The sequence below is a fragment of the Mirounga leonina genome, unplaced genomic scaffold, assembly GCF_011800145.1.
Source record: "Mirounga leonina isolate KUSES-001 unplaced genomic scaffold, KU_Mleo_1.0 Mir_481, whole genome shotgun sequence".
In the NCBI taxonomy this organism is placed as follows: domain Eukaryota; kingdom Metazoa; phylum Chordata; class Mammalia; order Carnivora; family Phocidae; genus Mirounga; species Mirounga leonina.
The window spans coordinates 2,838,205-2,866,177 of record NW_023270773.1 but is presented as its reverse complement, the minus strand read 5'-3'; the positions used below and the strand labels follow the sequence as shown (position 1 = coordinate 2,866,177).

At 50.6% G+C, this 27,973-nt stretch overlaps 1 protein-coding gene across 1 annotated transcript; it reads left to right on the top strand.

Moving 5' to 3' along the window:
* The first annotated feature begins 5 nt into the window (after positions 1 to 5).
* On the top strand, positions 6 to 23,044 carry GGT5 (gamma-glutamyltransferase 5). Its single transcript, XM_034989241.1, has 12 exons — positions 6 to 880; positions 15,442 to 15,572; positions 16,428 to 16,523; positions 17,010 to 17,205; positions 17,797 to 17,954; positions 18,488 to 18,634; positions 19,501 to 19,637; positions 20,012 to 20,202; positions 20,559 to 20,665; positions 20,822 to 20,940; positions 21,107 to 21,217; positions 22,583 to 23,044. Exons 1-12 carry the CDS (start codon positions 708 to 710, stop codon positions 22,727 to 22,729), a joined length of 1,713 nt encoding a protein of 570 aa, XP_034845132.1. The 5' UTR covers positions 6 to 707; the 3' UTR covers positions 22,730 to 23,044.
* The last annotated feature ends 4,929 nt before the right edge of the window (positions 23,045 to 27,973 follow it).

Below are 27,973 nucleotides of genomic sequence, written 5' to 3'. Positions count from 1 at the left end.
GAAGGCAGGAGCCAGGGCGTCACTGCGGTCCCCTTGTCCCTCGGAGACATATCCAGGGGAGGGGACTGGGCAGGCCTGAGCCCTGCTGTCCCGGCTTTGCTGGGAATTGGAGAACAGCCGTGGGGGCTCTGGGCAGCCCGTACCCTGGCTCCCTCGGGGGCAGGAGGTGCCAAGTCCTCAAGCACGTGGGTTGGGATAGCCCTGGGCAGGAGGGGTGTCTGGACCATCAAGACAAGGCTGTGGGAATGAGGGAGTTAACAGCAGTTGCTTCTCCTCTCTGGAAGGAAAACTCCCCATAAACGCCCTGCTCCCTGGCCTCCTGCCAGGGCCAAGAACAGGGGCTGAACACTGGAAGTTCAGGCGCGCGGCCAGCCCTGCTTCTGTAGCAGGAGCTTAGGTAGGGCAGCAACCCCGCCGCTGGCTGCCAGTCCATATACCCACCTGGCCTCCGGGGCGCCGCCCTTCGTCTGTAAGCGCGTCTGTCCCTCCGTCTGCAATCCCGTGTCTGTCCAGCTGGCTCTCTGACCATCCTTCTCTCACTGTCCTATGTCTAGCTGTCTAGACTGTCAATCTGTTTGTCTGTCTCTGGACTCCATCTGTTTGTTCACCTGCCCAGTCACCTGCGAATCCGTCTGCACATCTTCTTGTGCGTTCATCCACGCATCTGTCTGTCCACCTGCCTTCTCTCCACTCCGAGCCTCCGAGCCATGGCCCAAGGCCGCAGGACCATAGTCAGCATGGTGCTGTTGGGGTTGGGGCTGGCCTTGGCCATTATCGTGCCCGCCGTGGTCCTCTCCCGCCGGCACACCGGCTGCGGCCCCCAGGCCTTTGCCCATGCTGCGGTCGCCGCTGACTCCAAGGTCTGCTCGGACATTGGACGGTGAGTAAGAGGTGGGTGGGAGCTGGGTGGCTCTCGGTGGCTGGCCCCTCCTGGAGACTTTGTGACTGGTGGTGAGAGTGTGGAGAAGGTGTGTGTGTGTGTGTGTGTGTGTGCGCGTGTGCGTGTGTGTACTCATTGTGGGGGCCACACGAGTTTGGATTCCAGCAAGGACTTGGCCCCAGGACCCTTGCACAGAGCAGGAGGCAGATGTGTGCCCAGGACAGAAGGGGGGTTGGGGCTATTGACGGAGATGGTGTGTGAGTCTCTTCCTAGCTCTAGGGCTCAGGAGGCCTGGAGAGGGCACTGCCACAGCATCACTGGTCTGGCCCAGGCTGACCCTGGTGACTGGTGCTGGCCCTTCAGAGAAGCCACAGCCATTCTCCAAGGCTGGGGTTGTTCCCCAGAAGCATGGGCAAGTCCTGGCCTGTCAGTGTGCACTCAGTGCTGCCCAGGGCCAGTCTCTCATCCTGGCCCAGGCCCTGGGAAACCTGCCCTTGCCAGCACCATGTCCCCCACTGCCTCCCCTTCTGATGTCAGGGCCTGGGGCCCAGCCAGTGACTGTTGGATGTTTGCGGCCCGGGCAAGGTGGGTGTTAGAGAGGGGCCCCAGCTGGTGTTTTCCAACCCTTTTCCAGGAAGCCCAGCCCATGGGAGCCTTCCGCTGCCCACCGGGGCAGAACATAGCAGGACACCCCTCCTGGCCCTTGGCCACCAGCCCGGGCCAACGAGAAACTCGAGCAATCATCCCCCTCCCTGCTGGCTGGGTCTGTTTCCTGGAATAACTGCCTCATGGGTCATTGTCAGGATCAAAAGTGCTTTGTAAACCCAGGGGACAGTCCCGGAGCAAGGGGGAGCGTGGCCAAGTCCTGGCCCAGGTGGTGTCCCATGTCACCTTTGTGCTGGCTTCCCCGTTCCTGCATGCTTTATCTTTCTGTTTCAATCATTCGCCTTCTCCTTCTTTCCTTCCTCCCTTTGTCTGTCTGTCCATCTGTCTCTCCTGACCTTGTCCTCTTTCCCCTCCCTCAGTGCTCCTTCTAGGATGAGGGTGGCAGCTCAGGTGGCATGGTCTCCCCAGGGGCCTTCCAGGTGACGGCAGGGGAGTGGGCCCCCCTCCCCCCTGCTCTGGACAGCGTGCAGAGGTGCCGAGCCCACCGGAACCTACAGCTGTAAAGATGCAACCAGGGCCCGGGGCTTCAGGCCCCAGAGACCACTGATGGGGCGTGGCCCCCAGCAGTGGGAGCCACTGACACATTTCTCTGCGGGGGAGGAGTCTCTGTGGCATGTCCTGCTGTGCGTGTGAGGGTCGGGCTGGGGGTCTCTGCTCGGAGCCCATGATGCCCCCTGCAATTCTCCTTGGTGAGGAGAGAGGATGTGGTTTCTCCCCGTGTTTTGTGTATTTGTCAAACAGCGCTCTCCACTTCCTGTTCTTGTTTTAAGAAGCCTGGAGTGGGAGGGAGCCTGGAGCTGGCCCCAGCTGCTGTGGAACATGGGGCAAGAGACCCTGGCTGGGCTGGGGGCCTCCTGGCCAAGGTCCATCCCCTTGAGGGCTCCTGGCCATGCTGCTGTGGGGTCTGAAAGGAGCTGCCGGTCTGAAGCCCACTCTCCTTCCCCTTGCTGTCCCCAGCTTCCCCACCACCATCTCCTCTCTCCAGCAGGGCCTCCCAGACCCAATCTCCTCCTACCCGACCAGCACCAGGTTTACTCCTTTGGGGCTGGGCCTTCTGCTGCAGCCAGAGCTCCTGGGGGAGGGTTCTTTTTTTTTTTTTTTTTAAGGTTTTATTTATTTGAGAGAGCGAGCGAGAGAGAGAGAGAGAACACAAGCAGGGTGATGGGCAGAGGGAGAAGCAGTCTCCCCGCTGAGCAGGGAGCCTGATGCAGGACTCGATCCTGGCACCCCGGGATCATGACCTGAGCCGAAGGCGGGTGCTTAACCGACTGAGCCACCCAGGCACTCCTGGGGGAAGGTTCTTAAGGTTGGCATGATGAGGACCCAGTCCCATGAGTAATGGATAAATAGACACACGGTGATGGTGAGGTCCCTTCCCTTCTAGTCTGTCATCTTCCAGCACTATGTCCCAGCGTGTCAGGCTTGTGTGCAAACGGGGTGTTCTGAGGCTCTGAGTAAGTGCTTGTCTTCTAGGCAGACTGTGAGCTTCAGGGTCGTGGTGTCTTTTAGGTCTGTGACCTGTGTCTGCTGTGAGCACTCAGAAATACCTGCCCTCCCATAGGATCCTCAGTGTGACGGTTCACTGCTTTTCCCAGAATCCAGTGGGATTCATTGCTGCACTTGATTTATAAGGAAATGAGGCCTGCACAGAAGGGAGCTCTCCGGTGTCACAGAGCGAGCAGGCCCAGCTGGGACTGTCCTGTGCTGCCTCTGCAGGGGTAGAAACAGTCCTGAGCTGCTGGAGGGTGGGGTCCTCCCAGAGCCCGCCATCGCCTGTCCTATATCCCAGTGCCTGCCCAGCCCCTAGCAGGCCTATAAAGGCCAGAGTTTTACTCGTAAAGGGAGGAGCTGTAGAAGAGGATGGGGAAGGGGGACGCCTGGGTGGCTCAGTCAGTTAAGCGTCTGCCCTCGGCTCAGGTCATGATCCCAGGGTCCTGGGATCCAGTCCTGCATCGGGCTCCCTGCTCCCCGGGAAGCCTGCTTCTCCCTCTGCCCCTCCCCCTGCTTGTGCTTGCTCTCTATTTCTCTCTCTCTGTGACAAATAAATGGGTGAAATCTTTAAAAAAATTTTTTTTAATCAAAAATTAAAAAAAAAAGAAGAAGAGGATGGTGGGGTGCAGAGTGCTCACCTTCTAGAGCGCTGAAGTCTGGGCTGGTACTGGACTGTAGAGGTGAGGATGGGGATGGGCCCCTGAGAGCTGGGTCTTATCAGCTGCTCCAGCCCCATCCAGCAGTCTGTGGGCCACGCTCTTGGTGCAGAGGAAAGCAGGGACTCTGGCAAGTGGTTGCAACCTTCGAGCCTCAGTTTCCCCACCTGTGAAATGGGACTCAGCCAGTGCTTCCTTCATGGGGGTAGGGGGCACCTGAAGCTCGCCTGGTCCGCAGGACGTGCTCCCTTGATGGCCCCAGTCTGACCACCAACTGTTACAGTGGCTTGGACTGGATGTGAGGAGCCAGAGTTAGGGCCCAGAGTCAGAGCGGGGGACCCTACCGTGGGGAAGGCTCATAGGGGTGTGACCCCACCCCTTCCTTCAGTCCCAGCTCCCATGACTCTAGTGGCTCTCCAGACTCCTGGCCAGCTCACCAGGAGATTACTGCTTTTCCTCCCCTCCGGGGCTGTGCACCTGGCCGCTGTGCACCCGCACGTGGGAGTGTGCGTACCTGGATGGCCAAGTGACGCGATGGTGATAGCAGACTCTCAGCTCCTTGGGGACAGACATGTTAGAAACGCACAACCGTTCTGCACGGCAGCTCTCTGCTGGCCAGGCCTGCTCCCACTCACAGCTGAAAAGACCCACGTTTGGGGTTCTGGGCTGGCTCAGTCCGTAGAGCACGTGACTCTTGATCTCCGGGTCGTGAGTTTGAGCCTCATGTTGTAGAGTTTACTTAAAAAAAAACAAAACAGGGATGCGTGGATGGCTCAGTCGGTTGAACGTCTGCCTTTGGCTCAAGTCATGATCCCAGGGTCCTGGGATCGAGTCCCGCATCGGGCTCCCTGCTCAGCAGGGAGCCTGCTTCTCCCTCTGCCTGCCGCTCCCCCGCTTGTGCTCTCTCTCGCTCGCTCTAATAAATAAATAAAATCTTTAAAAACAAAACAAAATAAAAAAAAACCCAAAACCAGGCTCAGGGAGGTTGAATCACATGCCCCGTATCATGCAGCTGGAATACAAGGGTGGTTTAACATATTTTAGAAGACAGAAAAATTATTTGATTGTCTTGATAATGCCGAAAATGCATTTGATGTAAAACCTGATAGGAAAGTGGGCAAAAGATCTTGACAGAAACTTCATGAAAGAGGATATTCAAATGGCCAGGAATCACAACCCCTCGGCATTAGGCATGGGTTTGTTGATTGTCTGTCTCAGCCACCACAAAGGCAAGGACTCTGACCATCTGGTCACCACTGTGCCCCCAGGACAATGTCTGCCTTGCAGACAGTAGGTGCTGCATTCCTATTTGATGAAGGATCCTGCAGGTAGAGAAGCGTGTATGCACCTCACGCATCCACAATGCCCACTGACTTGTATTCCATACACACGTCCACAGGCATGATGGTCCCGGCTCAGGACTACCTGGGCTGGAGTTCCTACTCACCAGCTGCGTGATACAGGGCACGAGATTCAACCTCCCTGAGCCTGGGTCTTTCTTTCTTCTTTTCTTTTTTAAATAAACTCTATACCCAACGTGGGGTTCAAACTCATGACCCTGAGATCAAGAATCACATGCTTAGCTGCATTTCACACATTTTTTTGCTGTTGTTTTGGCTATTTCCCCCCAAATGCTTATATTTTTATGTTTTCAAAGATTTATTTATTTATTTTAGAGAGAGAGAGCGAGAGCTGGAGGCGCCGAGGAGGAGGGAGAGAGAATCTCAAGCAGGCTCAACACTGAGCACAGAGCCTGATGCGGGGCTCTATCCCAAGACCCTGAGATCATGACCTGAGCCAAAATCAAGCATCAGATGCTTAACCCACTGTGCCACCCGGGCGCCCCTGTTTTTATTTTGAAAAAGTTTTAAACCCACAGAAAAATGGAAAGAATGCTCATTTACACTTCACTTACGTTTACCAATTGTTAATATTTCACCTCATTTTCTTTTTCTCTCTCCATATATTATGTATCTACATTTTTTAAAAGTTGCATCAATCATGGCACTTTATCCCTAAATACTTAAGTATATATCTACTAAGATCATTCTCCTATATAACATTGATACCATTATCACACTGAAGAAATTTGACCTTGATATAATAGTAGTATTTGATACCTCATCCAATTCAGATTTTCCCAATTGATTCAATAATTCTGTCATCTATCTATCTATCTACCCATCTATCTATCTTCTATTATCTCTTTAGATCCAGTATCCAATCAGTGATTGTCATGGTTTTTTAGTCTTCTTTAATCTAGAACTATCTCCTACTTCTTAAAAAAAACCACAAACTGATCTTCTATGACATTAAGTTTTTAAAGATTGATTGATTGATTTAGAGAGCATGTGAGTGGGGGGAGGGGCAGAGGGAGAGGATAGAGATAATCTCAAGCGGACTCCCGGTTGAGCATCGAGCCTGATGTGGGGCTCAATCCCAGGACCCTGAGATCATGCCCTGAGCCGAAATCAAGAGTGGGCTGCCTAACCAACTGAGGCAGCCAGGCGCCCCTATAACATTAACGTTTTTAAAGAAGCCTGTCCAGCTGAATCACAGCCTTGCTTCACAATCCTGGTTTGTCTGATTATTTCCTCATTATCAGATTCTGGTTCAACATGAAGGCTCTTTCATCATTGGTGATGCTGAATTGGATCACTTCATGAAGGTGATACCTTCCAGATCTCTCCTTTGTAAGGGATATCATTTTCCTTATTAAATTAGTAACATATGGTTTGATACATTGAGACCAGGTGAATATCCTTTTTTCAAACAACACTTGACCCCATGTTTTAGCATCTATTTTGATCCTTGTCTGAATAAATAAATTTGTGTTTGCAAAAAGGTGATTTCTAAACCTGTCATTTCTTCAACATTCAGTAGTTTGCATTCTTCTGTAGAAAAAAGAACCCCTGCTCCCAAACCTAGATGTTCTTGAATATCACTATTGACTCAAGGATTGTTTTGATTCAATATGTTATAATCCATTCCTGTTCTTCTTTCTGATGCCCAAATCGTCACAAATTCGACCAATGGGAGCCTCTGTAAGCCAGCAACTATATTCTTTTACTGCGAATCCATTAGTCTTAGAAAATTTTCTTGACTTCCAGCCCAAAATGTTCCAGGATCTACTTGTATATTCCCTCAGCCAGATCTGAAATCAGGAATCAGTAGACTATGGTATTTCAGAAATCAAGATCTGAGGGCTAGGGGTGTTCATTGAGACAGGGAAACCATTGCTTCTACATTGTGTCTGTGCATAGAACCAGAAGAAATGTACAAATATCATGAGTCTGTACCGAGACCTCCAGTTGAGATCCACGACCATAGGCTTCTTTCCATTCCCTGTGTCTGATACTGTGTGTCTCTTCTGCCATGGTCAAAGGAATTCCCATCAATGTTAATATATTTACGTACTCGTTCTATCTCTAGTAATCACAAAATAGTTTCAAAATTACTTCAACAAGACCACTATGAACAACAAATCTACTAAGTAAAATTTGAGATGCCTTTGCAGGTTGTTTTTGTTGTTGTTGTTGTTTTGTTGTCCTTAGGTTATATCCCACAAAGGATATATGGTGAAGTTAAATTATTCTTCCTCTGTGGTTATCAGTTCAATATACCATTAGCTTAATTTTTTTTTCAGTTTGTATTCAGTTTTAGGGTTTCCTTTTTGTTTTAATTTTACTTTTGAATATAAGTCAAAACTATGTAAAAAGATATCCTCAAAGATCTCATTCACATCACCTTCATCCTGTTTCTGTTCAGTCTTTTAGAGGGAATGATTTTCATTTGTCTCTGATTTATTTTTTTTCTGTATTTTTTTTAATTTACATATCTTTCTTTTCATTTCCTTTTTTGCTCTTCTTTTTGCTATTATTTCTGTATTTCTATTTGCAAAACAAGCAAATATATCACTTATTTTCTCTTTTTGGCATAGCTTTTGATATCAAGAAAAGTTTGTATTTTTGCTCTAATGGTTATTATATTTCTGTTGATATCTTTATTGTATGTTATATATTATATGTAATTACAATATTAGATATATAAATATGGTACTTTTAGTTCTTCTACTTTTTTTGGATATTCTTTATTTGCTCTTCTGATGGTTAAACTAGGCTATGGTGCCCAGTCATTTGGTCAAATACTAGTCTAGAATTTGCTCTGAGGGTATTTTGTAGATGTGATTAACATTTCATTCAGTTGACTTTAAGTAAAACATTACCCCCAAATGTTGGGTGGTCCACATCCAATCAATTGAAGGACTGAAATGCAAATCGGGTTTCCCAGAGAAGGAATTCTGCCTCAAATCTGTGACATAAAAATCCCATCTGAGGGGTGCCTGGGTGGCTCAGTTGGTTAAGCATCTGCCTCTGGCTTAGGTCATGATCCCGGGGCCCTGGGATTGAGGCCTGCATTGGACTCTCTGCTCAGCGGGGAGTGTGCTTCTCCCTCTCCCCCTTCCCCCACTCATGCTTTCTCTCTCTCTCTGAAATAAATAAAATAAAATCTTTAAAAAGAAATCCTGTCTGAGTTTCCATCCTCCTGGCCTGCCCTACAGATTTTGAACTTGCCAGCCTCTGTAATAACATGAACCAATTCTTTAAAATAAAAATCTCTCTTTCTACATCTATCCCATTGGACTGATAGACTTCCCTACTATGAGTACTGAAACCACCTAGAAACTTCTTATTTCCCCTGTTCCTCCTCTTTCCCAAGATAGGATCTGAAGGGATATGGGATATCTTTTTACTCTCAGTTAATACCTATCAGTCAGTCAATAACCTTATTCTACTTCTCACATAGCCTCTCCCTTCTCACTCCTACCCTCCTTTTTTTATTCACACAACAGGCCTTACCACCCATAATAGCTTTAGCTGTTTCTACTGTTTTTTTCAGTTAATTTTCTCTCTTTCCACCAAATGAGTTTTCTGTCCATACAATCATTAAAAGGAAAATTTTCACTGGTTCATTTAACACAACCAAACATCCGGTTTCGTGCACAATAACAGAGGCACATTCACTTTGATCAATACTGGGGTCCTGTAAACCAGAGTATTTTTTTTAACCTGTCATTTGACTGGCCCATAAGTAAAAGACAACAGTCATGTCCTCAAAACCATATCCCCACTCCATTTTTTATGGTTGTACTGTGCCTCCATTTTCAGAGCAATAGACATTACATTGCTGTCCTGTTTCCATAATAACTATCATTTTTAGTCTTAGATCTACAGTAAATATATATTTAATTCCTACTCCCACTCATGTCAGTCTTTCCCATTATTTTGGTTGTCTGAAGTTTGTTTTCTATTAGATTCCTCAGGGAGTTTTCACGGGGAAAATATTCACTGAGTTCTTGCATGTTTATAACAGTTTGTGGCCTTTGTAGGTGATGATCAGTTTAGCTGGATATAAAATCTTTGGTTCACATTTTCTTTCCTTGAATGAGTTGATTATAACACTTCATCATTCCTGGCACAAAGCATTGGTGTTGAAAAGTCTGATGACAATTTGATTTTCTTTCTCTTATAAGTGAGTTAATATTTTTCTCTAGATACCCAAATAATTATTGTTATTAAAGTCCAATAGGTTTGTTAGAATATGCCTCAGTGTTGGCTATTTAATTGATTTTTCCATGCAGTGGAGTGCCCTTTTCAATACAGAGTAAGTTTTGTGTTTTGTTTTGTTTTTTTCTTTTTAAATGAAGAAAGTTATCTTGAATTATAGTGTTTATTATTTTCTTTGTCCCAGAGATTTGGCTTTCCACTTTGGGGCTCCTACTAAGTTTATGTTTGATCTTCTTGCCTATCTTTTATATTTTAAAATCTCTTTTCCATTTCTTTTTGATTAAAAAAATTTCCCCCTTCTCATCTTCTCTTTCTTTTTAAGGAAACTCTGTAGGTATTTGCTCTGTGTTTATCTTTGTTTAGCCTTCATTTCTGAGAGTTTTTTCTTTTATGTTTTATTTTTTCCTAAGTCATATAATTTTAGTTTTTTTTTTCTATAATTGTGTTTTTTAAGTCATCTTTTCCAATCTCTTCATTTGCAGTTTTTCTAATTCTGATGTATGCTGCCCCTTCATTGCTTCTATAATCCTTTTAATTTATTTTGGCACATTTTGAAATATTAAGTTGCTATTTACATCTGCTTTGTAGGCTTGTCTTTCTGGTATGCCTCCATAGGTCATTATTTTGCTCCTTATATCTTCTTTCCTTATAACATCTCTGTAGGGGGTGTGACTTCAATATGTTTTATTGTTCATGTTCAAGCAAGATGAATTTTCCTATACTTTTAGGCTGGAAGGCAGGTCAAAACAGTTTTATCACTTTGTGGCTCTTGAATTCCTTCTGCTGTTTTCACAAAATGGACATATATATCTGGTCTCTTACTTTCTGGTAATTGTTTTCTCTTTCCTTTACCTCTGTGGTTCCAGTCCTGTTCAATTTGCTTCTACTACAGCAGCTTCTCATCAGGGCAGGTCTCTCTCCCCTGGAGGAGAACATTGGTTTATTCATTTTGAGAGTTCTCAGGATCCAGAACTCTTTAGCACCATGCCTTCCCTTGTCCACCTTTCACTCACCCATAAGCTGGAGACTGCCAAACCCAATCTGTAACACTCATCTGAGTGAAGATTCTCAGATTGATTGGCCCTCCAGACTTTCCTATGACCTTGTGGCGAATGTGGGAATTCTTCAGACCCATTGCCTCCCTTCCCCGTCCTCCCACACCATTGCTGATTACCCCACACATTCTGATGTTTGATATTTTCATTGCACTTGGTTCAAAACACTTTCTAATCTCCATTGTAATGTCTTCTTTGTCCCATGGGCTATGTATCAGTGTTTTTCTTGATTTCCAAACACATGAGGATTTCCTTTTATTTTCATTTTTTAAAATTTAAATTCAATTAATTAACATATAGTGTATTATTAATTTCAGAGGTAGAGGTCAGTGATTCATCAGTCTTTTTTTTTAATTTTTTTAATTTTAATTTTAATTTTTTAAAGATTTTATTTATTTATATGACAGAGAGACAGCGAGAACAGGAACACAAGCAGGGGGAGTGGGAGAGGGAGAAGCAGGCTTCCCGCGGAGCAGGGAGCCCGATGTGGGACTCCATCCCAGGACCCTGGGATCATGACCTGAGCCGAAGGCAGACGCTTAATGACTGAGCCACCCAGGCGCCCCAGTGATTCATCAGTCTTAGATAATACCCAGTGCTCATTATATCACATGCCTTCCTTAATGTTCATGACCCAGTTACCCCATCCCCTCACCCCCTTGGCCTCCAGTAACCCTCAGTTTGTTTCCTATGATTAAGAGTCTCTCATAGTTTGTCTCCCTCTCTGATTTTGTCTTGTTTTTCCCCTCCCTTCCCCCATGATCCTCTGTTTTGTTTCTTAAATTCCACATGAGTGAGATCATATGATAATTGTCTTTCTCTGATTGACTTATTTCACTTAGCATAATACCCTCTAGTTCCACCCACATCGTTGCAAATGGCAAGATTTCATTTTTTTGATAGCTGAGTAGTATTCTATTGTGTGTGTGTGTGTGTGTGTATACCACATCTTCTTTATCTGTTCATCTGTCAATGGACATCTGGGCTCTTTCCATAGTTTGGCTATTGTGGACACTGCTACTATAAACATTGGGGTGAACCTACCCCTTCAGATCCCTACATTTGTATCTTTGGGGTAAATACCCAGTAGAGCAATTGCTAGATCATATGGTAGCTCTATTTTCAACTGTTTGAGGCATCTCCATACTGTTTTCCGGGGTGGTTGTACAAGCTTGCATGCCCACCAAGAGTGTAAGAGTCTACATGGGGATTTTCTTTCCTTTTCTTTTTTTTTAAGATTTTCTTTATTTATTTGAGAGAGAGAGAGAGATAGCAAGAGAGAAGCACAAGCAGGGAGGAGAGGGAGAAGCAGACTCCCCGCTGAGGAGAGAGCCCCATGTGGGGCTCAATCCCAGGACCCTAAGATCATGACCCGAGCCGAAGGCAGCCGCTTAACTGACTAAGCCACCCAGGCGCCCCTACATGGGGGTTTTCTAAGTCATTTATATTATTTCAGTTTTCTGACATTTGATGATCTGTTTATACAAATATTCTATGTGTTCTTGAACATGTATTCAACTGCTTGACTGTTGAGTACTGCATTCTGTACATGTCAATTCATTCAGCTTATTATAGTGGTGGCATTCAAATCTTCTATAGCCTCACTGATTTTTTTTCCTGCTTGTTCTATAAGTTTCTGGGAGAAGTATGTTAAAGTCTCCTACCATGTATATTTGTCTACTTCTTCTTTTCATTCTGCCAAGTTTTGCTTTATATGTTTTTAAACTGTTAATGTACACACATCCAGATTTTTATATCTTCCTGTTGAATTGAGCTTTTTATAATATTAATGTGTTCCTGTTGTCTCTAATAATGTTTTTCTTCTTAAAGTCTACTTTGTCTGAAATTAATATAGTTATACATGTTGGTTAGCGCTCACATGATATATATATATATATATATATATATATATATATATATATATATATATATTTTTTTTTTTATTTCTGTTTTTTTTTTTTTTTTTTTTTTTTTTAAAGATTTTTATTTATTTGACAGAGCACAAGCAGAGGGAGAGAGAGGGAGAAGCAGGTTCCCTACTGAGCAAGGAGCCCGACATGGGACTCGATCCCAGGACCCTGGGATCATGACCTGGGCCGAAGGCAGCCGCTTAACCGACTGAGCCACCCAGGCGTCCCTATCCCTGTGTCTCTTAATATATTTTCTATATGTTCTATACTTTTTTCCCCACTCTGTACTTAAATTTCAATATTTTGTATTGAATTCATCTTTTTTTTTTAAATTTGTGTCCAGGGCACCTGGGTGGCTCAGTAGGTTAAGTATCTACCTTTGGCTCAGGTCATGATCTCAGGGTCCTGGGATCGAGCCCCGCATCCGGCTCCCTGTTCAGGAGGGAGTGCGCTTCTCCCTCTGCCTCTGTCGCTCCTCCCCGCTCTTGCTCTTGCTCTCTTTCTCATACTCTCACTCAAATAAATAAATAAAAATCTCTTAAAAATTTTTGTGTCCAATCTGTTGTTAATGCACTGTTAGCATTGAGCTCCTAATTCCATGTTTTATCGTTGCCATTTCTCTGGGGAAATCCTTAATCTTGTCTTTTATATCCTTAAATGTAGTTATTTAAAGTCTGTGGTCTGACAGTTTCATAATCGGAGGTCCTATGGGTCTCTTTCTTCTATTGTTTGTGCTTTCTCTTGGGCTTTGTTTATGTTGTATTACTGCCTTGTTTGCTCGGTTATTTTATTTATTTATTTTTGAAGATTTTATTTATTTATTTATTTGACAGAGAGAGACACAGCGAGAGAGGGAACACAAGCAGGGGGACTGGGAGAGGGAGAAGCAGGCTCACCGCCGAGCAGGGAGCCCGATGCGGGGCTCGATCCCAGGACCCTGGGACCATGACCTGAGCCGAAGGCAGACGCTTAACGACTAAGCCACCCGGGCGCCCCTGGCTCGGTTATTTTAAAGTTAACCTTTGGAAAGTGTGTTGAAAATTGTTAAAAATAATTGTTAGAAATAATCTGAGGCCCAGGATACCAGCATTCTGGAACTAATTTAATCCCATTTGATTGAAAGTGATGATTTGAAGCTGGGCCACTGGGCTTGTTAGGGCTGGCTTATTTCTCCTTTTACTCCCAGAGTGAGGACCCATTGCCAAGGGCGGTTCACCAGCATGCCCCGGCCCCAGCCACATAAGGATGTCAAAAGCACTATGTGGCCTCTCGGCCACTTCTTTCAGGACTGGCAAACATCTTGAAGGGGAAAGCACCTCCAAATGCCAGGTTCCTCGGTCTCTAGGCCTGCATTTCTTCCCTGCTTTGTGATGCCTTTAAGTGGATATTTTCTCTTTATCTGGCTCGTCTAGAGGTCTGTGGGAAATCTGATCTGAATGATTTCATTTCCCATTACAGGGATGTCTGATTTACATTTTGCCAGATAATTTTGTTAAAACAGAAGGGGTAAGGCAGATGCGGGGGACCAAGTAGGAGACCGTTGCAATAACCCAGTGAGAGACGCTGGTGACTTGGATCTGGGGATGAAAGAAAGTGACCAACCAAGAGTGACTCCAACGTTCATGGCCTGAGCAAAAAGGTGAATGCTTGTGTCCTTTTCTAAGGTAGTGAAGGTAGGAAGGGAGCCATTTTGGGGGGCAGAGTTGGGAAGGAAGTGCAGTTTCGGTCATGTTAAGAGTGAAATGCCTCAAATAAAAACTTAAAGAAACAAACAAACCCGAGCCAATCCAAAAAAAAAAAAAAGAAATGCCTCTTAGACACCCAGAGGAGTCATCTTGTGAATGGCTGGGGATGTGTCTGGAGTTTAGGCGAGAGGCCTGAGCTGGAGATAAAACTTGGGGGTCATCAGTGTGGAGGTTGCATTTTAAGCTCTGAGCCTAGATCAGCTCATCTGGGAGAAGATATAGGTGTACAAGGACGGAGGACTGAGTGCGAGGCCCCCAACAGCATGAGGCCAGGGAGGTAGGGGGAAACGAGAGCACGGTGGGTGGTGGTGGTGGGAGCATGTCTTCTGGAAGCAGAGTGCAGAGAGCACTTCCAGAGGCAGGGAACAATGGGTCAGACGAGATGAGGCTTTTGTGATGGGAATTTTTTTTTTAAATTATTTTCCAGTTTGTCTTTTGTTTTTGTTTGTGGTGTTTTAATCTTATGAAGCATCTGTGTTTCTCTCTGTCTGGATGTGACCGTCTTTGTTGTGTCATGCTACTGGCTTCCTCCCGTTTCCTTGTTCCAACATTGCATGTATCCACGCTGTAGCCATGTGTGCCCACGGGTGGGCCCAGAGCAGGGGCATGTGGCTCAGGGGAGGCTGTGAGCCCAGGGTGGAGTGGTCAGGCTGAGGTGCCCGAGCCGAGGGGGGCCCTGTGGGGTCAGAGGTCTTATGGGGTGTGGGAGGGCCACCAGTTCCACTCCCTCTTTGGGCCCTGGTTTCCCCTTCTGTAACTGGTTTCAATGCTTGCTTCCTTGAAGTGCTGGGGAGGATTCCTGAGTGTGCAGGAAGAGGCAGCTCCCCCGTGAACTGGGCAGGGCTGTGCCCTGGGAACAGGGTCATTTCCTCGACACAGACCAGTCTGACTAGCACCTTGGAGCTAAAAGGCCCACCCCTTGGTGCCCACAGACAAGTGGGAGACTGAGACCAGAGAATATTCCTGCAGACACTGGGGCCCCAGGAGGGGCTGGAGAACTCATTAGCCCAAGCCCCTGATGGCAGAGCAAGATCCTGGGGTCACCTGAAAAAGTCCAGTTTTAAAAGGGTTGGGACCTGTTGTAGCCCCACTGGGATGTGGATTGGGGGCTGCCTAGGCTGGGCTCCTGGACTGCTGGGAGGGACTGGGGGTCTGGCCCAGGCAAATGAGCCAGGGCTGCTGGGAGGGGCTAGGGAATCATGGCGGCAAAAGCCCAGCACAGACTGAGAAGTACCTTCTATAAGGCAAGGGGCAGTGTAAATGGTATTACAATTTGCAATCTGTAGAGGGCTCTGGACCTGTGAGCAGCTGGACTTGAGGGGGCAGCCCAATGTGGTCTCTGACCAGAGTTCGGTGGCAGCAGGTGGTCACCCACCTGTCACCATTCCCTGGTAAATGCCAGCCAAGCAAGCCCATGTTGGGAGGCTGGGGCTGGGGAGCCAGGCCTCTTATTCTGTGCTGTGTCCCCTAGAGCCATCCTCCAGCAGCATGGCTCACCTGTGGATGCCACCATTGCGGCTCTGGTCTGCACTGGAGTCGTCAACCCTCAGAGCATGGGCCTGGGCGGAGGGGTCATCTTCACCATCTACAATGCAACCACAGGTGAGTTCATACCAGGGACCCCATGGGGAGGACGGGCATGTCCACAAGCACTAAGAGTGAGGTGCTTACAAACATCTTAAGTGTTTGCCGAGCTGTCCTGTGCACCCATGGCCCTTCTTGGGTCCTCTTGGTGCCCCCCACTTCCTCTACCTTGTCTGGGCAAAGCCACCGCAACCTATCTCAAATAGAAGCATTGTCAGGGAGGAAGAAATTCTTCTGCCCTTCAAGGTCCTTCTAGCTGGACTAAGGATTAAATTGACATGAGATAAATTAACAGGGCAAAATCGAATTTAATTTCCCATGTGTGGGGAATCCACACAGACATGGAAATCCCAAAGACAGACAAAATGAGCTAAGGAGAAGGGGGTAGGGGTCTGGGACTTCAAAGGGAAGGAATGCAATTCACGGGAAGATAAAGAAGAGTAAACTGTTTGCGGGGCCACTGGGCAACAATGGGACACAGAGGACTTTTACCAAAGGCCTTGCAACGTCCCTCCCTGTCGCCCCTTACTAGTTTATATCCTACTGTAGTCATCTATGGTGATGGCTCTCTTCCTGGAGCAGGTCCTCTGTCTAAATTCTTTCAGGCAGCAGTAGGGGGGAGGTAAAAAGCTCTTCTGGATTCTTTTGGGTCTTAATTGCTTTTAACTCAAAAATAATCTTCAAGCCAAAGTGGCCTATCTTTGGGTGGCCCGCTCTTGGCCCCTACAGCACAGAGGCCAGTTCAAAGTACAAAGAGAGAAGCTGAGGCCTAGAGCAGGGCCAGGGCCATATGAGGGGGGACTATGGTGTGGGGTGAGGACTGGCAGCCCCAGGAATGCCCCTGAGCACTCACATGCCCTGCCCCAACTCTAGGGAAGGTGGAAGTCATCAATGCCAGGGAGACAGTGCCTGCCAACTACATCCCGGACCTACTGGACCAGTGTGAACGGGCCCAGCCACTGGGCACAGGTGAGGCCCTTGGAGGGGCCACCCTCTCTCATCCCACCAGGCCACTGGGGTGGATCAGAACCCTCCCCCAAAGGGGCTTTGTGGACAGGCTGTGCAGCTATCGAATGGGGATCCCCCAGGGAGGTCCTGACCCGCCGGAGTTGGGGGAGTCTTCCCGGGACAGGGCTGAGTAGGGAGTGGTGATCCAAGCAGAGGGACCAGCCTGGCAAAGGCCTGGAAGGTTCAGTGGAGATGGGGTGTTGGGTGGGGTAGGGGGTCCCGGGGCCTGTTTGTGCTGGGCCCTGATGGAAGGCAGTGGGGAGCCACGGGGCGATGGGGGGGGAGGGTTGAGCAGGGAGGGACCAAGTCAGGTGTGGGCTCCAGAAAGCTCATTCTGGCTGCCATGCCAGGGGGACCAAGCGGGTGGGCGAGCATGGGGGTGGTGGAGAACCCCTGCGGAAGGCTAGGGTGCTGAGGTCAGGGACATGACACCACTGTGCCTTGCAGGGGCCCAGTGGATTGCAGTGCCCGGGGAGCTCCGTGGCTATGCCGAGGCCCACCGCCGCCACGGCCGCCTGCCCTGGGCACGGCTCTTCTGGCCAACCGTCTCCTTGCTCCGAGGGGACTACCGCATGCCCTCCATCCTCAGTCAGTTCCTGCAGAACGACTTCCTACGGCCTTCCTTGTACAAGACATCCCTGAGGTGAGCACTTCCCCAAGGCGTCCCCGGGCCCCCGCTCAGCTCCTGGGTTCAGGCTATGGCCTGTCTGCCTGGCTCCCACCCCAGTCCCACCTCAGCCCCTCCTTGAACTGGAGTAGGGTTGACCCTGTGCAGGTGTTGGGGGCCCGAAGGCCAGGAAGGCCAGTACTTTGCTGTCTCGATTGCCAGAACTTTGAGCGAGGTGGCAGAATAATCAGAGGGGCTCAGGCCAGAAGGGGTTTATATCCAAGTGATCGGACTCCAGGATGTGGATTTGGGCTCGGCCACCACCCTCTTGTCCCGCCCTTCTCCACCCCCCAAGCCCGTGTCAGGCCACTGACCCTGTCTTCCCAGGGGAGTCCCAGGCCCGAGGAGGGAGCGTGCCCTCCCCCAGCCAGGGTGATGAGTGAGGTGAGAGGCTTCAGCCTCCCAATCTTAGAGGAACTGTCTCCCCTGATGTCTACACCAGCCCCTCAGGACCCCAGACCAGGACTGCCTCCCTGAAGGGTCCCAAGGAACCCACAAGAGCCCCTGCAGGAGTGTGGCTGCCTCCTGGGGCCCCGCTCCACCCTGAGGCTGCCCCCACCTCCCCAGGCAGCTCTTTTTCAACGGCACAGAACCCCTGAGGGCTCAGGACCCATTCCCCTGGCCCGCACTGGCCGCCACCCTGGAAACCGTGGCCACGGAGGGTGCAGAGGCCTTCTACACAGGGACACTGGGCCAGACGCTGCTGGAGGACATTGCCAATCAAGGTCAGCTGCGCTGAGGCCTCAGAGCCCCCAGCCCTGCCAGAGAAAGAGTTGGGCTCTGGGTGCTAGGGGGGAGGGCAGGCCCTTCCCCAAGCCCTGCCGGAATGTCAGCTGCTCCAGGACTTGGGGAGGCCAGGCGTCCAGGCCTGCCTACTGCTGGCCTCAAGGACCCTGTGGTTGGGGCCCTCGAGGAGCAGAGCCCCCCATAAATTAGGGAGCTAGTGGTGGCCATAGGGGGTCACAGTGGGCTCCTGGGCCTGGAGCTGGCCACCCTCATGATCCGTCAGAGTGTGACTGACACTCTCTCACCTTCCTGTCCTCTTCCCACCAACGTGCCCGCCTCTGGCCTCTGTCCACCCATCCCTCGCCTGGCTCTAGGGTCCAGCCCGGACGGCACTGCCCGCAGACCCTCCATCACCCCTAGGGCTCTCGGAGGCTAGTTGGTGTGGGGATCCCCAGCACGTGACCCGGGATCAGGGGCTGTCACTCTGCCTGTTTTCCCGTCCGTACATGGGGTCTCTTCTGTCTCGCCTCAGGCAGTAGGCTGACCCCGCAGGACCTGGCCTCCTTCCAGCCGGAGGTAGTGGATGCCCTGGAGATGCCCCTGGGGGACTACACCCTGTACTCACCGCCACCACCTGCAGGGGGCGCGATTCTCAGCCTCATCCTCAACGTGCTCAAAGGTAAGACTCCCGGTGCTCCCACCCAGAGTCCTGCCCCACTGGGAGCTCCGGGCCCGGCTGTCGCTTTGGGCCGCCTTCCTTTTCCGGCTCAGCCCCTCCTCGGACACCAAAGATGGGGCTGTGGAAACGGGTCAAGACATTGTGTCCTAGAGCTGGCCTCTGGCGCAGTCCACGCTGGGGCTTCACTGAAGGGTCGGAGGTCGTCCACCCGGCCAGTCCGGCCCCGCAGGTGGGCTCGGAAGGTGGTGAGCGGCCTGGTCAGCGTGTGCATCCGGGGCTGAGGCCTGGCCTGTGGGATGGCGAGGGGGGTTCCCGGCTGTGCCCAGGGTTGGGGCTGCTCGCAGCTAGCCTGTGTCACTTCCCTGTGACTCCCGTGACAGAGTACCACAAACTTGAGGCTTAAAGCAACAGAAATCTATTTTCTCCTAGTTCTGGAGGCCAGATGTCCAAAATCAAGGTGTCAGCTGATCCATGTCTCCTCTGGGGACTCTGGGGGACAATCTGTTCTTTGTCTCATCCAGCTCTTGGTGGCCGCGAGCGCTCCCAGGCTGCGGCTGCATCCCCGTCTCTGCCTCCTGCTCACTCACACAGCCTCGCCCTCTTCTCTGTGCGTCTGTTTTATAAGATTACATTTAATTGTGTGATTACATTTAGAACCCACCGGGATAATCCAGGATAATCTGCTCTTCTCAAGATCCTTAACTTAATCACACATTTTGCCATATAAGGTAAAATTCACTCTTTTGCCATTTAAGGTAGTATTCACAGGTTCTGGGGATTAGGACATGGACAAGTCTTTTTTGAGGGGGGCCAACATTCCACCCACGACACAGGGTGACCCCGACCTGCGTCCGTCCCCTCCCCAGGGTTCAACTTCTCCTCGGAGTCAGTGGCCAGGTCCGAGGGGAGTGTGAACTTGTACCATCACCTTGTGGAGACGCTCAAGTTTGCCGGGGGACAGAGGTGGCGGCTGTGGGACCCCCGCAGCCACCTGGATATCCAGGTGAGGCGGCTTGTGGCCGCTGGAGACCCCCCTTCCCGGCCCCTGGGCTCAGCATGAAGGGAAGGTGAGGCTGTCCCTGGACCCCGAGAGTCTGACTGGGTGAGGTTGGAGGGGTGTGTATGGAGTTTTAGGACAGGACAGCCTGGCAGGGAGGGTGAGGCGGGTCTGTGGATTAGAAGGGGCCCTGAAGTGGCAAGTACTATAGGGACCTTAGTAGGTGCTGGCACCATACTTCAGAGGACCTGGAGGATGGGCCGGGTCTGGGGGTAGCCTGGGCTTGAGCGGCACACACTGGGGAGGGCCTCCCAAGGGACCCTCTTCTCTGTGGGCCCCCCCGGCCCCTCACTGACCTGCCACCTGCCCGGCCACCCCAGAACGCCTCCCAGGACCTGCTGGGAGAGGCTTTGGCCCAGCATATCCGCCAGCAGATCGACACTCGCGGTGACCACCAGCTCAGCCACTACAGCCTGGCCAGGGCCTGGGACCACAAGACGGGCACGTCGCATGTGTCTGTGTTGGGGGAGGACGGAAGCGCTGTGGCAGCTACCAGCACCATCAACACGCCGTATGTGCCTGCCTGGCCCCGGGCCCTGCCCCTTTGCCTCCTCAGCTGGTTTGTCGAGCCCCCGGTGTCCCCTTGCTTGTGTCCATGGGGCAATACCTTGCTTTTCCCTTTGCTTCTTCCTCTCTGTCGGAGGGGCCATCCACCTCTGGCTTCTCCGGCTGGGAGGCTGCTGATGGGTGGCCCGGAGCCAGGACCTGCTTGGGCATGAGCTTTACCCAGAAGGACACCCTGATGGGGGGCACAGGTGCATCTCTGGGGGCGAGTGGCGGCTCCGGCGTGCTAGCAGGCTGTCGCGAACACGGGGGGCTCGGGCACCCGTGCCGGGCCGGGAGCCCAGACTCCGCCTCTGCCCGCAGCTTTGGAGCAATGCTGTACTCCCCACGCACGGGCGTCCTGCTCAACAACGAGCTTCTGGACTTATGCTGGAGGCGCCCCCCGGGCTCCGAGGTCACCCCCCAACCCGGTGAGCCTGAGGGCCCCACTGGTGAGAAGGGGGAAGGCGGGCAGCCCCTGGGCCAGCCCCAGTGTGCACCGCGGTGAATGGAGACACAGACGGAGGGGGGTTCCGGAGGGTGCTGGCTGAAAGTGAGGCCGCAGGTGACACTTGTCCGGCCTCCAGTTCCAGGTGAGCGGCCTCCATCATCCATGGTTCCCTCCATCTTGGTCAACACAGCCCAGGGGTCAAAGCTGGTGATCGGTGGGGCTGGTGGGGAGCTCATCATCTCTGCTGTGGCCCAGGTGAGTCAGGGAGCTCCTGGCTGGAACTTCTGCTCTCCCAGGGCCAGGGACGGGTTGGTGCACGGTGGGCCTGGGAGAGCGCAAATTCCAGCCAGGAACTGGTGGGTCCACCACCCAGGGCTGGTGACCCCTCCTTCCCCTCCTGTGTTCTCCTTCTCTCCCCCAGGCCATCATAAACAAGCTGTGGCTTGGCTTTGACCTGAGAACTGCCATTGCAGCCCCTATCCTGCATGTCAACAGCAAGGGCCATGTGGAGTACGAGCCCAACTTCAGCCAGGTAAGGCCGCTGTCCCCGCCACCACCAAGACAGATGCCTCAGTGCATGCTGCTCAAAGCCTCCCATGGGATCTCAGCCCCTGAGTGTCTTAGGTTGGGCGCACTTCCCCTGCTGGGGCCATCGGCAGGTCAGAAGCTCAGTGGGGAAGGCACCAGGCCAGTCTTGTGGCCTCCAAGGCAGAAAACTGGGTATCGTCCATGCTTCTCCCAGGCCAAGCACCTCTGCACATTGGTCTCCGCTCTGTTCTGTTCCCTCTGGGCGCTAGTGTTCCTGGCTGTGGCCTCTCGGACTCTCTCTCATGATGATCTGTTTCCTTGTATGACTTGTGGCTTTTCTGTGTGAAGTTTAGTTGTAAGAGTATTATTCTGTGACAGTCTGCATAGCGATTTCCTTCTGAGGCGTGGGGGTCACATTAGTGCTGGTGCTTACGAACATTTCTTGCTTCCCCCCACACGAGCAGGTCCCCAGAGCTAGATTCTCTCATCCAGACTGCTGCCCAGCAGATAGTCACCTCCCGCAGAGCTCCTCTGGGCGGGCAGACACCCTTTGCTAAGGTCTAATTTAAAAGTCTGGCAGCTTTTGGGGCGCCTGGGTGTCTCAGTTAGTTAAGCATCTGCCTTCGGCTCGGGTCAGGATCCCAGGGTCCTGGGATCAAGTCCCACAACCGGCTCCCTGCTCAGCAAGGAGTCTGCTTCTCCTTCTCCATCCACCTCTCCCCTGCTTATGCTTTCTCTCTCTCTCTCTCGCTTGCTCTCGCTCAAATAAATAAATAAAATCTTAAAAAAAAAAAAAAAAAAAAAAAAGCCTGGCAGCTTTTGAAGGCTCTGAGCTTCCTGCCTGGGGTCCGTTCAGCCAGCTGGGGTTTAAGGTCCTCAAAGCTGCCTTGTCCATGGTGAGGTGCTCTTGGTGTCAAGGCTTCCTCCCATGGCGCTTAGAGCGCTGAGGACCATAGAGTGAGGAACTTTACTCCAAGGGAGTGTGTAGTCCCTGAGAACCTTGGCCTTGGGGGCTGGAGGCTAAGGACTCTCGGAGTCTGAGGTGCTCCCTCCCTATATAGGGTACTCCCCAGGGTGTCCTCAGATCCAGGCCAGAAATGATCTTGCATCTCAAGCTCCCTCTGGCCTGGGTGATGTCCTCCCTGCCATGCTCCCTGGGGCCCGGCTCCTCCACTGGGACTTTTTGTGGGAGGCCACAGACTCCAGGCCCTCCAGACGAGGCTACACCCAGTGCCCTCCCATCCTCACCGCCACTGATGCCCAGTCCTGCCTTCTCAGTCGGGACTCAGATCTCTGCCCGGAGCCCCGTCCCCTGGACAGGTGGAGCTAAGCTGTCTTCACCTGTGTACTGGCCTTCTCTCCCCTCCAGGAGGTGCAGAAGGGGCTCCGGGCCAGGGGCCACAACGAGACCAAGAGTCCCTTTTTCCTGAATGTGGTCCAGGCTGTGTCCCAGGACGGGGTCTGCGTGTGTGCCGCAGCAGATCCGAGGAAAGGTGGGGAGGCCTCGGGCTACTGAGGACACTGCTCCTGAGAGCTGCAATCGGCCCACCATCAGTGTGTGCCCAGGCTGGCCTTGACCGTGGGACCAAGCACTCAGGCAGGATCTGGACCCTTTGGCGGAGGGTCGGCCTGGGGCTACAAGAGGTGGGGACAGCCTGGAAGATGGACAACTGTGGGGGCTGAGCCCTCTCCCAGAGCCCCTTGTGGCCCTGCCCTGACCCCCAAGCCTTCCCTAGGCCTGTCACCCAAGACTGTGGCCTACCCTCCCCCCAGGCTCCACTCCCCATCTGTATACCCTCTAGTCCAAGATTAAAGAGGAGGGTGGATCTCAGCCTGATTCGGGGTCTAGTTGTGGGAAGGCGCCCTTAGAAAGCACACACACGGAGTTCCTAAGTCCTCCACAACACACCAGCAGGGAGGTGCGGAAACTGAGACCTAGCGACAGGCTGGCCTTGCCCAGGCCACCCCTGCCGGGCCTCCGCAGTATGGCTGTCTGGGGCCTGCCTTTTGGTGGGAAGGCAGGGCTGTGGCCAGGGGCACCTGCCCCTGACTCTTGCCAGGCCTTAGGACCATCTCTGGATCTTGCGCTCTGTGCCAGGAAAAGGTTGGATGAAATAGGACCCCGCCCCAGTCCCCAGCTCCAACAATTGCCCATGTTCTCACGCTCAGCACTGTTGACATTTCGAGTGAAATAGTCTTGCTGGGGAGCTGTCCCGCCATTGCTGTGTGTTGAGCAGCTTCCCTGGCTTCTACTTGCTAGATGTACAGCACCTACTACCACCACCACCAGTGGCCAAATCATCCCGAGTTGAGAACGGCTCTCCCGGACCCATTAGCCTCCAGTTGCTGAGATGGCTTTGCCAGTTGCTGGGGGGACTGCCCTCCCTGAGGGTGCCTCGCTGGACTGGCCTGGGGGTCCTGCCCCACACTGGTTCCTGGGAGCATTGGGTGTTACCCCAGCGTCCTGCAGGGGCATACCTCCACCTGGCAGGGTCTGAGGCCTGGTTCCACTGCTGGAGCCACGGCCTCCCACCCTGCTCTTCCTATTTGGCCAAGCAGGACAGGAGTGGCTATTATTCCCCTGTGGCTGCTGAGACAAAATACCACAGAGTGCATTCAAACTACAGAAATCTACGCTCTCACAGGCTAGGAGTCTGAAATCAGTATCACCAGGCTAAAAGCAAGGTGTAAGCAGGGCTGAGTTCCCTCTGGGGGCTCTAGGGAGACTCCTTCCTGCCTATGCCCGTTTCTGGTGGCTGCTGGGGTCCCTTGCTTTGTGGCCACATCACTCCAGCTCCTCCCTCTTGGTCATGTGGCCTTCTCGTTTGCATGTGAAGGCTCCTTCTGCTCTGCACGGGTCTGGGTGGAGAAGGTGCCCCCCAAAAGGGGGTAAGGACACCTGTGGGCATCTAGGTCCCATTCAGATAACCCAGGATACTCTCTTGTCTCAAGATCCTTAACTCAGTGGCAAAGTCACTTCTGCCATATAAGGTAATATTCACAAGTGCTGGGGATTGGGATGGGGACCTGATGTCAACCACACATTGGGAGAGGGGGCTGGATGGGGCAGATCTCTGATCTGAGCTTGCCTGCGCGGGTGTGTGTTGGGGAGTATTCTGACAGACTCCAAGAGAAACGACTGGGGACAGGGGTGGCTGACTTTGAGAAGGGGGACAGGCTTGCCATGGTCACTGTGCTCCATGGTGACCTCAGGGCCACTCACTGCTGCACTCAGGCAGCCTGGAGGTCACAGCTCTCTCAGAGTCTGACTTTGGGAGGGAGTGGGAAGAGGACTTCTGGGAAGGGCAGGTCTAGTTCAAGAGTCAGGGGTGCAGAAAAAGTGGGCTTAGACAAGCAGGAGTGGGAGGGCAGTTTCTGACCTGGTGGGGTCCAGAGTCTGGCCCTGTGCTGTCAGGAGCGTCCGTAGTGTGGCCTCCCCCTGGGGGAGGCGCCTGGGCCGCTATCCTGATGACTCTAGCACATCGCTCACTGAACTTCACAGCCAGCGGGGGTGACAGAGCTCCCCTCCACGCTGCTTTTGAGGCTTAACAAAAGTCTCAGGTGCAGCTCTCATGGGCCCAGCGGGTCCCTCCCTGAGGCTGTTACCACTCATGAGCTGATGGGTCCCCACCCCGGCTCTGTCCCAGGTTTCTGGATCATCAGACCCCACACCCACACACCAACCGGGGCCACAGGCACTTCAGACTCAACACACCAAACTGGAAGCCAGCTCTGAGGCAACCAGAGGCTCTCTGGTGTCCACCTCTCCCACTCTGGGCACCCAGTCCTCTCCCTCCCTCTGCGTGGCTCAGCCCTGGCTCCCTCTCCTTATCCCTCTCCACCTCCTTGCTGCTGCCCCGGCCTCCATCCACTCCCCACTCATGACAATGATGGGCCTTGGAAAACGCATACCTGATCCACGAGGCAGCACGGAGCTCTCCTTGGTTCCTGGTGCCCCTGGAGGAACCCCATTCCTCTCCCTCCCTGCTCATCCCACCCTCGGAGACTTGCCCAGCCCATGCCCACATCCCACCCAGATCACCAGCAACGCCAGTGATGCCCAGTCAGGGACTCTTACAGCTGGCTCTTTGAACGTCTGGTTACACAGGGGCAATCAGACCCAGGGCTGCAGTATCTTCAAAACCACACTGGCACAGTACAGATCAACCCCTACTGCAGGATCAAAGGAAAATTCATTGCCTTAAACAATTGCATTAATAATAAGAATCAAAATGAATAAAGCATCTAAGTGAAAGTTAGTGAAGGAACAGTCAGAGCAATCAGGAAAGCAGGAGGAAAGGCTCAGTAACAGAGATTGAGATTGATAAATCTGAAATCAGAAAAACAGATCTTTGAAAAAAAATAGGTTTTCAACAGCTTACAGTACAAATGAAGAAATGACAACGGGGAAATGAGTTAAGATGTAGAGGAAGTTAAAAGATCATTCATCCAAATAAATTTGGCTAGTTCAATAAAATAAATTACTTTTTAAGACAATGTAAGTAGGGTTGCAATATGTGAGACTTACACTGAAAATATTGTTGTTTATCTGAAATTCAGATTTAATTGGGCATCCTATATTTTTGGTTGCTAAATCTGGCAACCTTAAATATAAATGACAGATCCAAGAAAGGGCCAAGATCTAGATGTGACAACAATCATCAGAAAAAATTAAGAACATTGCAGGAACACTAGCTTACCTCAAACACCTTTCTAGAAAGTTCCTCAGGTGAAGTGTGTCCTGCCAGCTAAGCCCCCACAGTGAGGAGCAAGAAGGAAAATGTCCACACTCACTTTATGAAGCCAGCAAAAGACTGACCCGAAACCTGCCAAAGCAAACCACGGACCGGTCGTGTTTATGAAACTCAACACGAAGTTCCTAAAAACTTAGCAAGGAGATTCTAGCAACGCATGAAAACATGACATGTCCCACCTCCCCCAGTGGGGTGGACACCAGCGCTGCAAGGAAGGTCTTCTCTCGGTGTGTCCATGAGCGTGACTCTTACCTCTTATTTTTCACCCTGAGGAGAAAAGGTTTATCTCCACAGAGAATGAAGGAGCATTTGAGAAAATTCAGTAACACCCATTCTTTTTTTTTTTTTTTAAGATTTTATTTATTTATTTGAGAGAGAGAACGTGAACGGGGGAGGGGGAAGAGGGAGAAGCAGGTTTCCCTGCCGAGCAGGGAGCCTGGGGTCATGACCTGAGCCAAAGGAAGGCAGAGGCTTAATGACTGAGCCCTCCAGGCGCCCCTCAACACCCATTCTTGATAAAAACGGACAAAAAAGAAAGAAAGAAACCCACCAAAAAACCACTGAATAGAAGGGGAATGAATGGATACTCCTTTAATATGAATATATGCCCCAAGGCCACAATAGCAACCTCTCTGGGCATTGACTGTGGGCTGGGTACTAGTCTATTGCTTTACGTGTATTAACTCAATTCATATAATTCTCCTTAATGAAGTGGAGCTATGATTATCCCAATTTTACAGGTGAGGATCCTGAAGTCACAATGGACCAAGGGTCATGCAGAATAAATGCCAGAAGTGAACGCCTGATACACTGATGGAGAAAATGAATCTTGAACCCTACCTCACACCGAATATAAAAATAATTTAAGATGATCTTAGGAGAGGCGCCTGGGGAGCTCAGCTGGTTAAGCCTCTGCCTTTGGCTCAGGTCATGATCTCAGGATCCTGGGATCAAGCCCCTGGTCAGGATTCCTGCTCAGCAGGGAGTCCACTTCTCCCTCTCCCCACCATCCCCCCTCATGCTCTCTTGCTCTCTCAAATAAATAAAAAAAATTTTTTTTAAATCAATTAAACAAATCCATCCAAATTTGTTTTAAAACAAATTATAAACATACAGTTGTTAAAGCAGCATATGAATAAACCTAAGAAATCATGGGGCACCTGGGTGGCTCAGTTGCTAAGCATCTGGCTCAGGTCATGATCCCGGGGTCCTCGGATGGAACCCCACATCGGGCTCCTTGCTCGGCGGGAAGCCTGCTTCTCCCTCTCCCACTCCCCCTGCTTGTGTTCCCTCTCTCACTGTGTCTCTCTCTGTCAGATAAATAAAATCTTAAAAAACAAAACAAAACAAAGTTTTGGGCAGCCACCTAGGAAAATAATGAAGTGGGATCCCTACCTCTTTATTTACACCAAAATAAATTCCAGTTGGGTCAAGATGGAAGTGTTAAAAGTGAAACCATATAGATCTATAAAAAAAACCAAACCAAAACAAAACCTCGCAAGGAAGTTTTATTTATATTTTTAGAGTGGGGAAAGCCTTTTCAGGCATGACATAAAAACAGGGAGTAAAAGAAAAAAAACACACAGATATATTTGAACACATAAAAAGTAAAAATTTTGATATGGAAAACTTCTTTAAAGATTGACAAACATTTGCAACAATGTGGCTGGAACTAGAGTGTAGTATGCGAAGCGAAATCAGTCAGAGGAAGACAAATACCATATGATTTCACTCATATGTGGAATTTAAGAAACGAGACAAACAAGCAAAGAAAACAAGAGAGGAACCAAAAAACAGACTCTTAACTATAGAGAACAAAGTGGTAGTAACCAGAGGAGAGGTGGGGGGGAGGGGAGATGGGTAAACTAGGTGATGGGAATTAAAAAGTACATTTACCATGATGAGCACTGAGTAATGTACAGAATTGTTGAGTCATGATATTGTACATCTGAAACTAATATAATAGTGTATGTTAGTTATGCTGGAATTAAAGAAAAATCTTAAAA

Coding starts and splice junctions, on each gene's coding strand:
- GGT5 (XM_034989241.1), top strand. CDS start 708: ATGGCCCAAGGCCGCAGGACCATAGTCAGCATGGTGCTGTTGGGGTTG. Junction 17,206..17,796: donor TTGTACAAGACATCCCTGAG/GTGAGCACTTCC, acceptor CCACCTCCCCAG/GCAGCTCTTTTTCAACGGCA. Junction 17,955..18,487: donor GGAGGACATTGCCAATCAAG/GTCAGCTGCGCT, acceptor GTCTCGCCTCAG/GCAGTAGGCTGACCCCGCAG.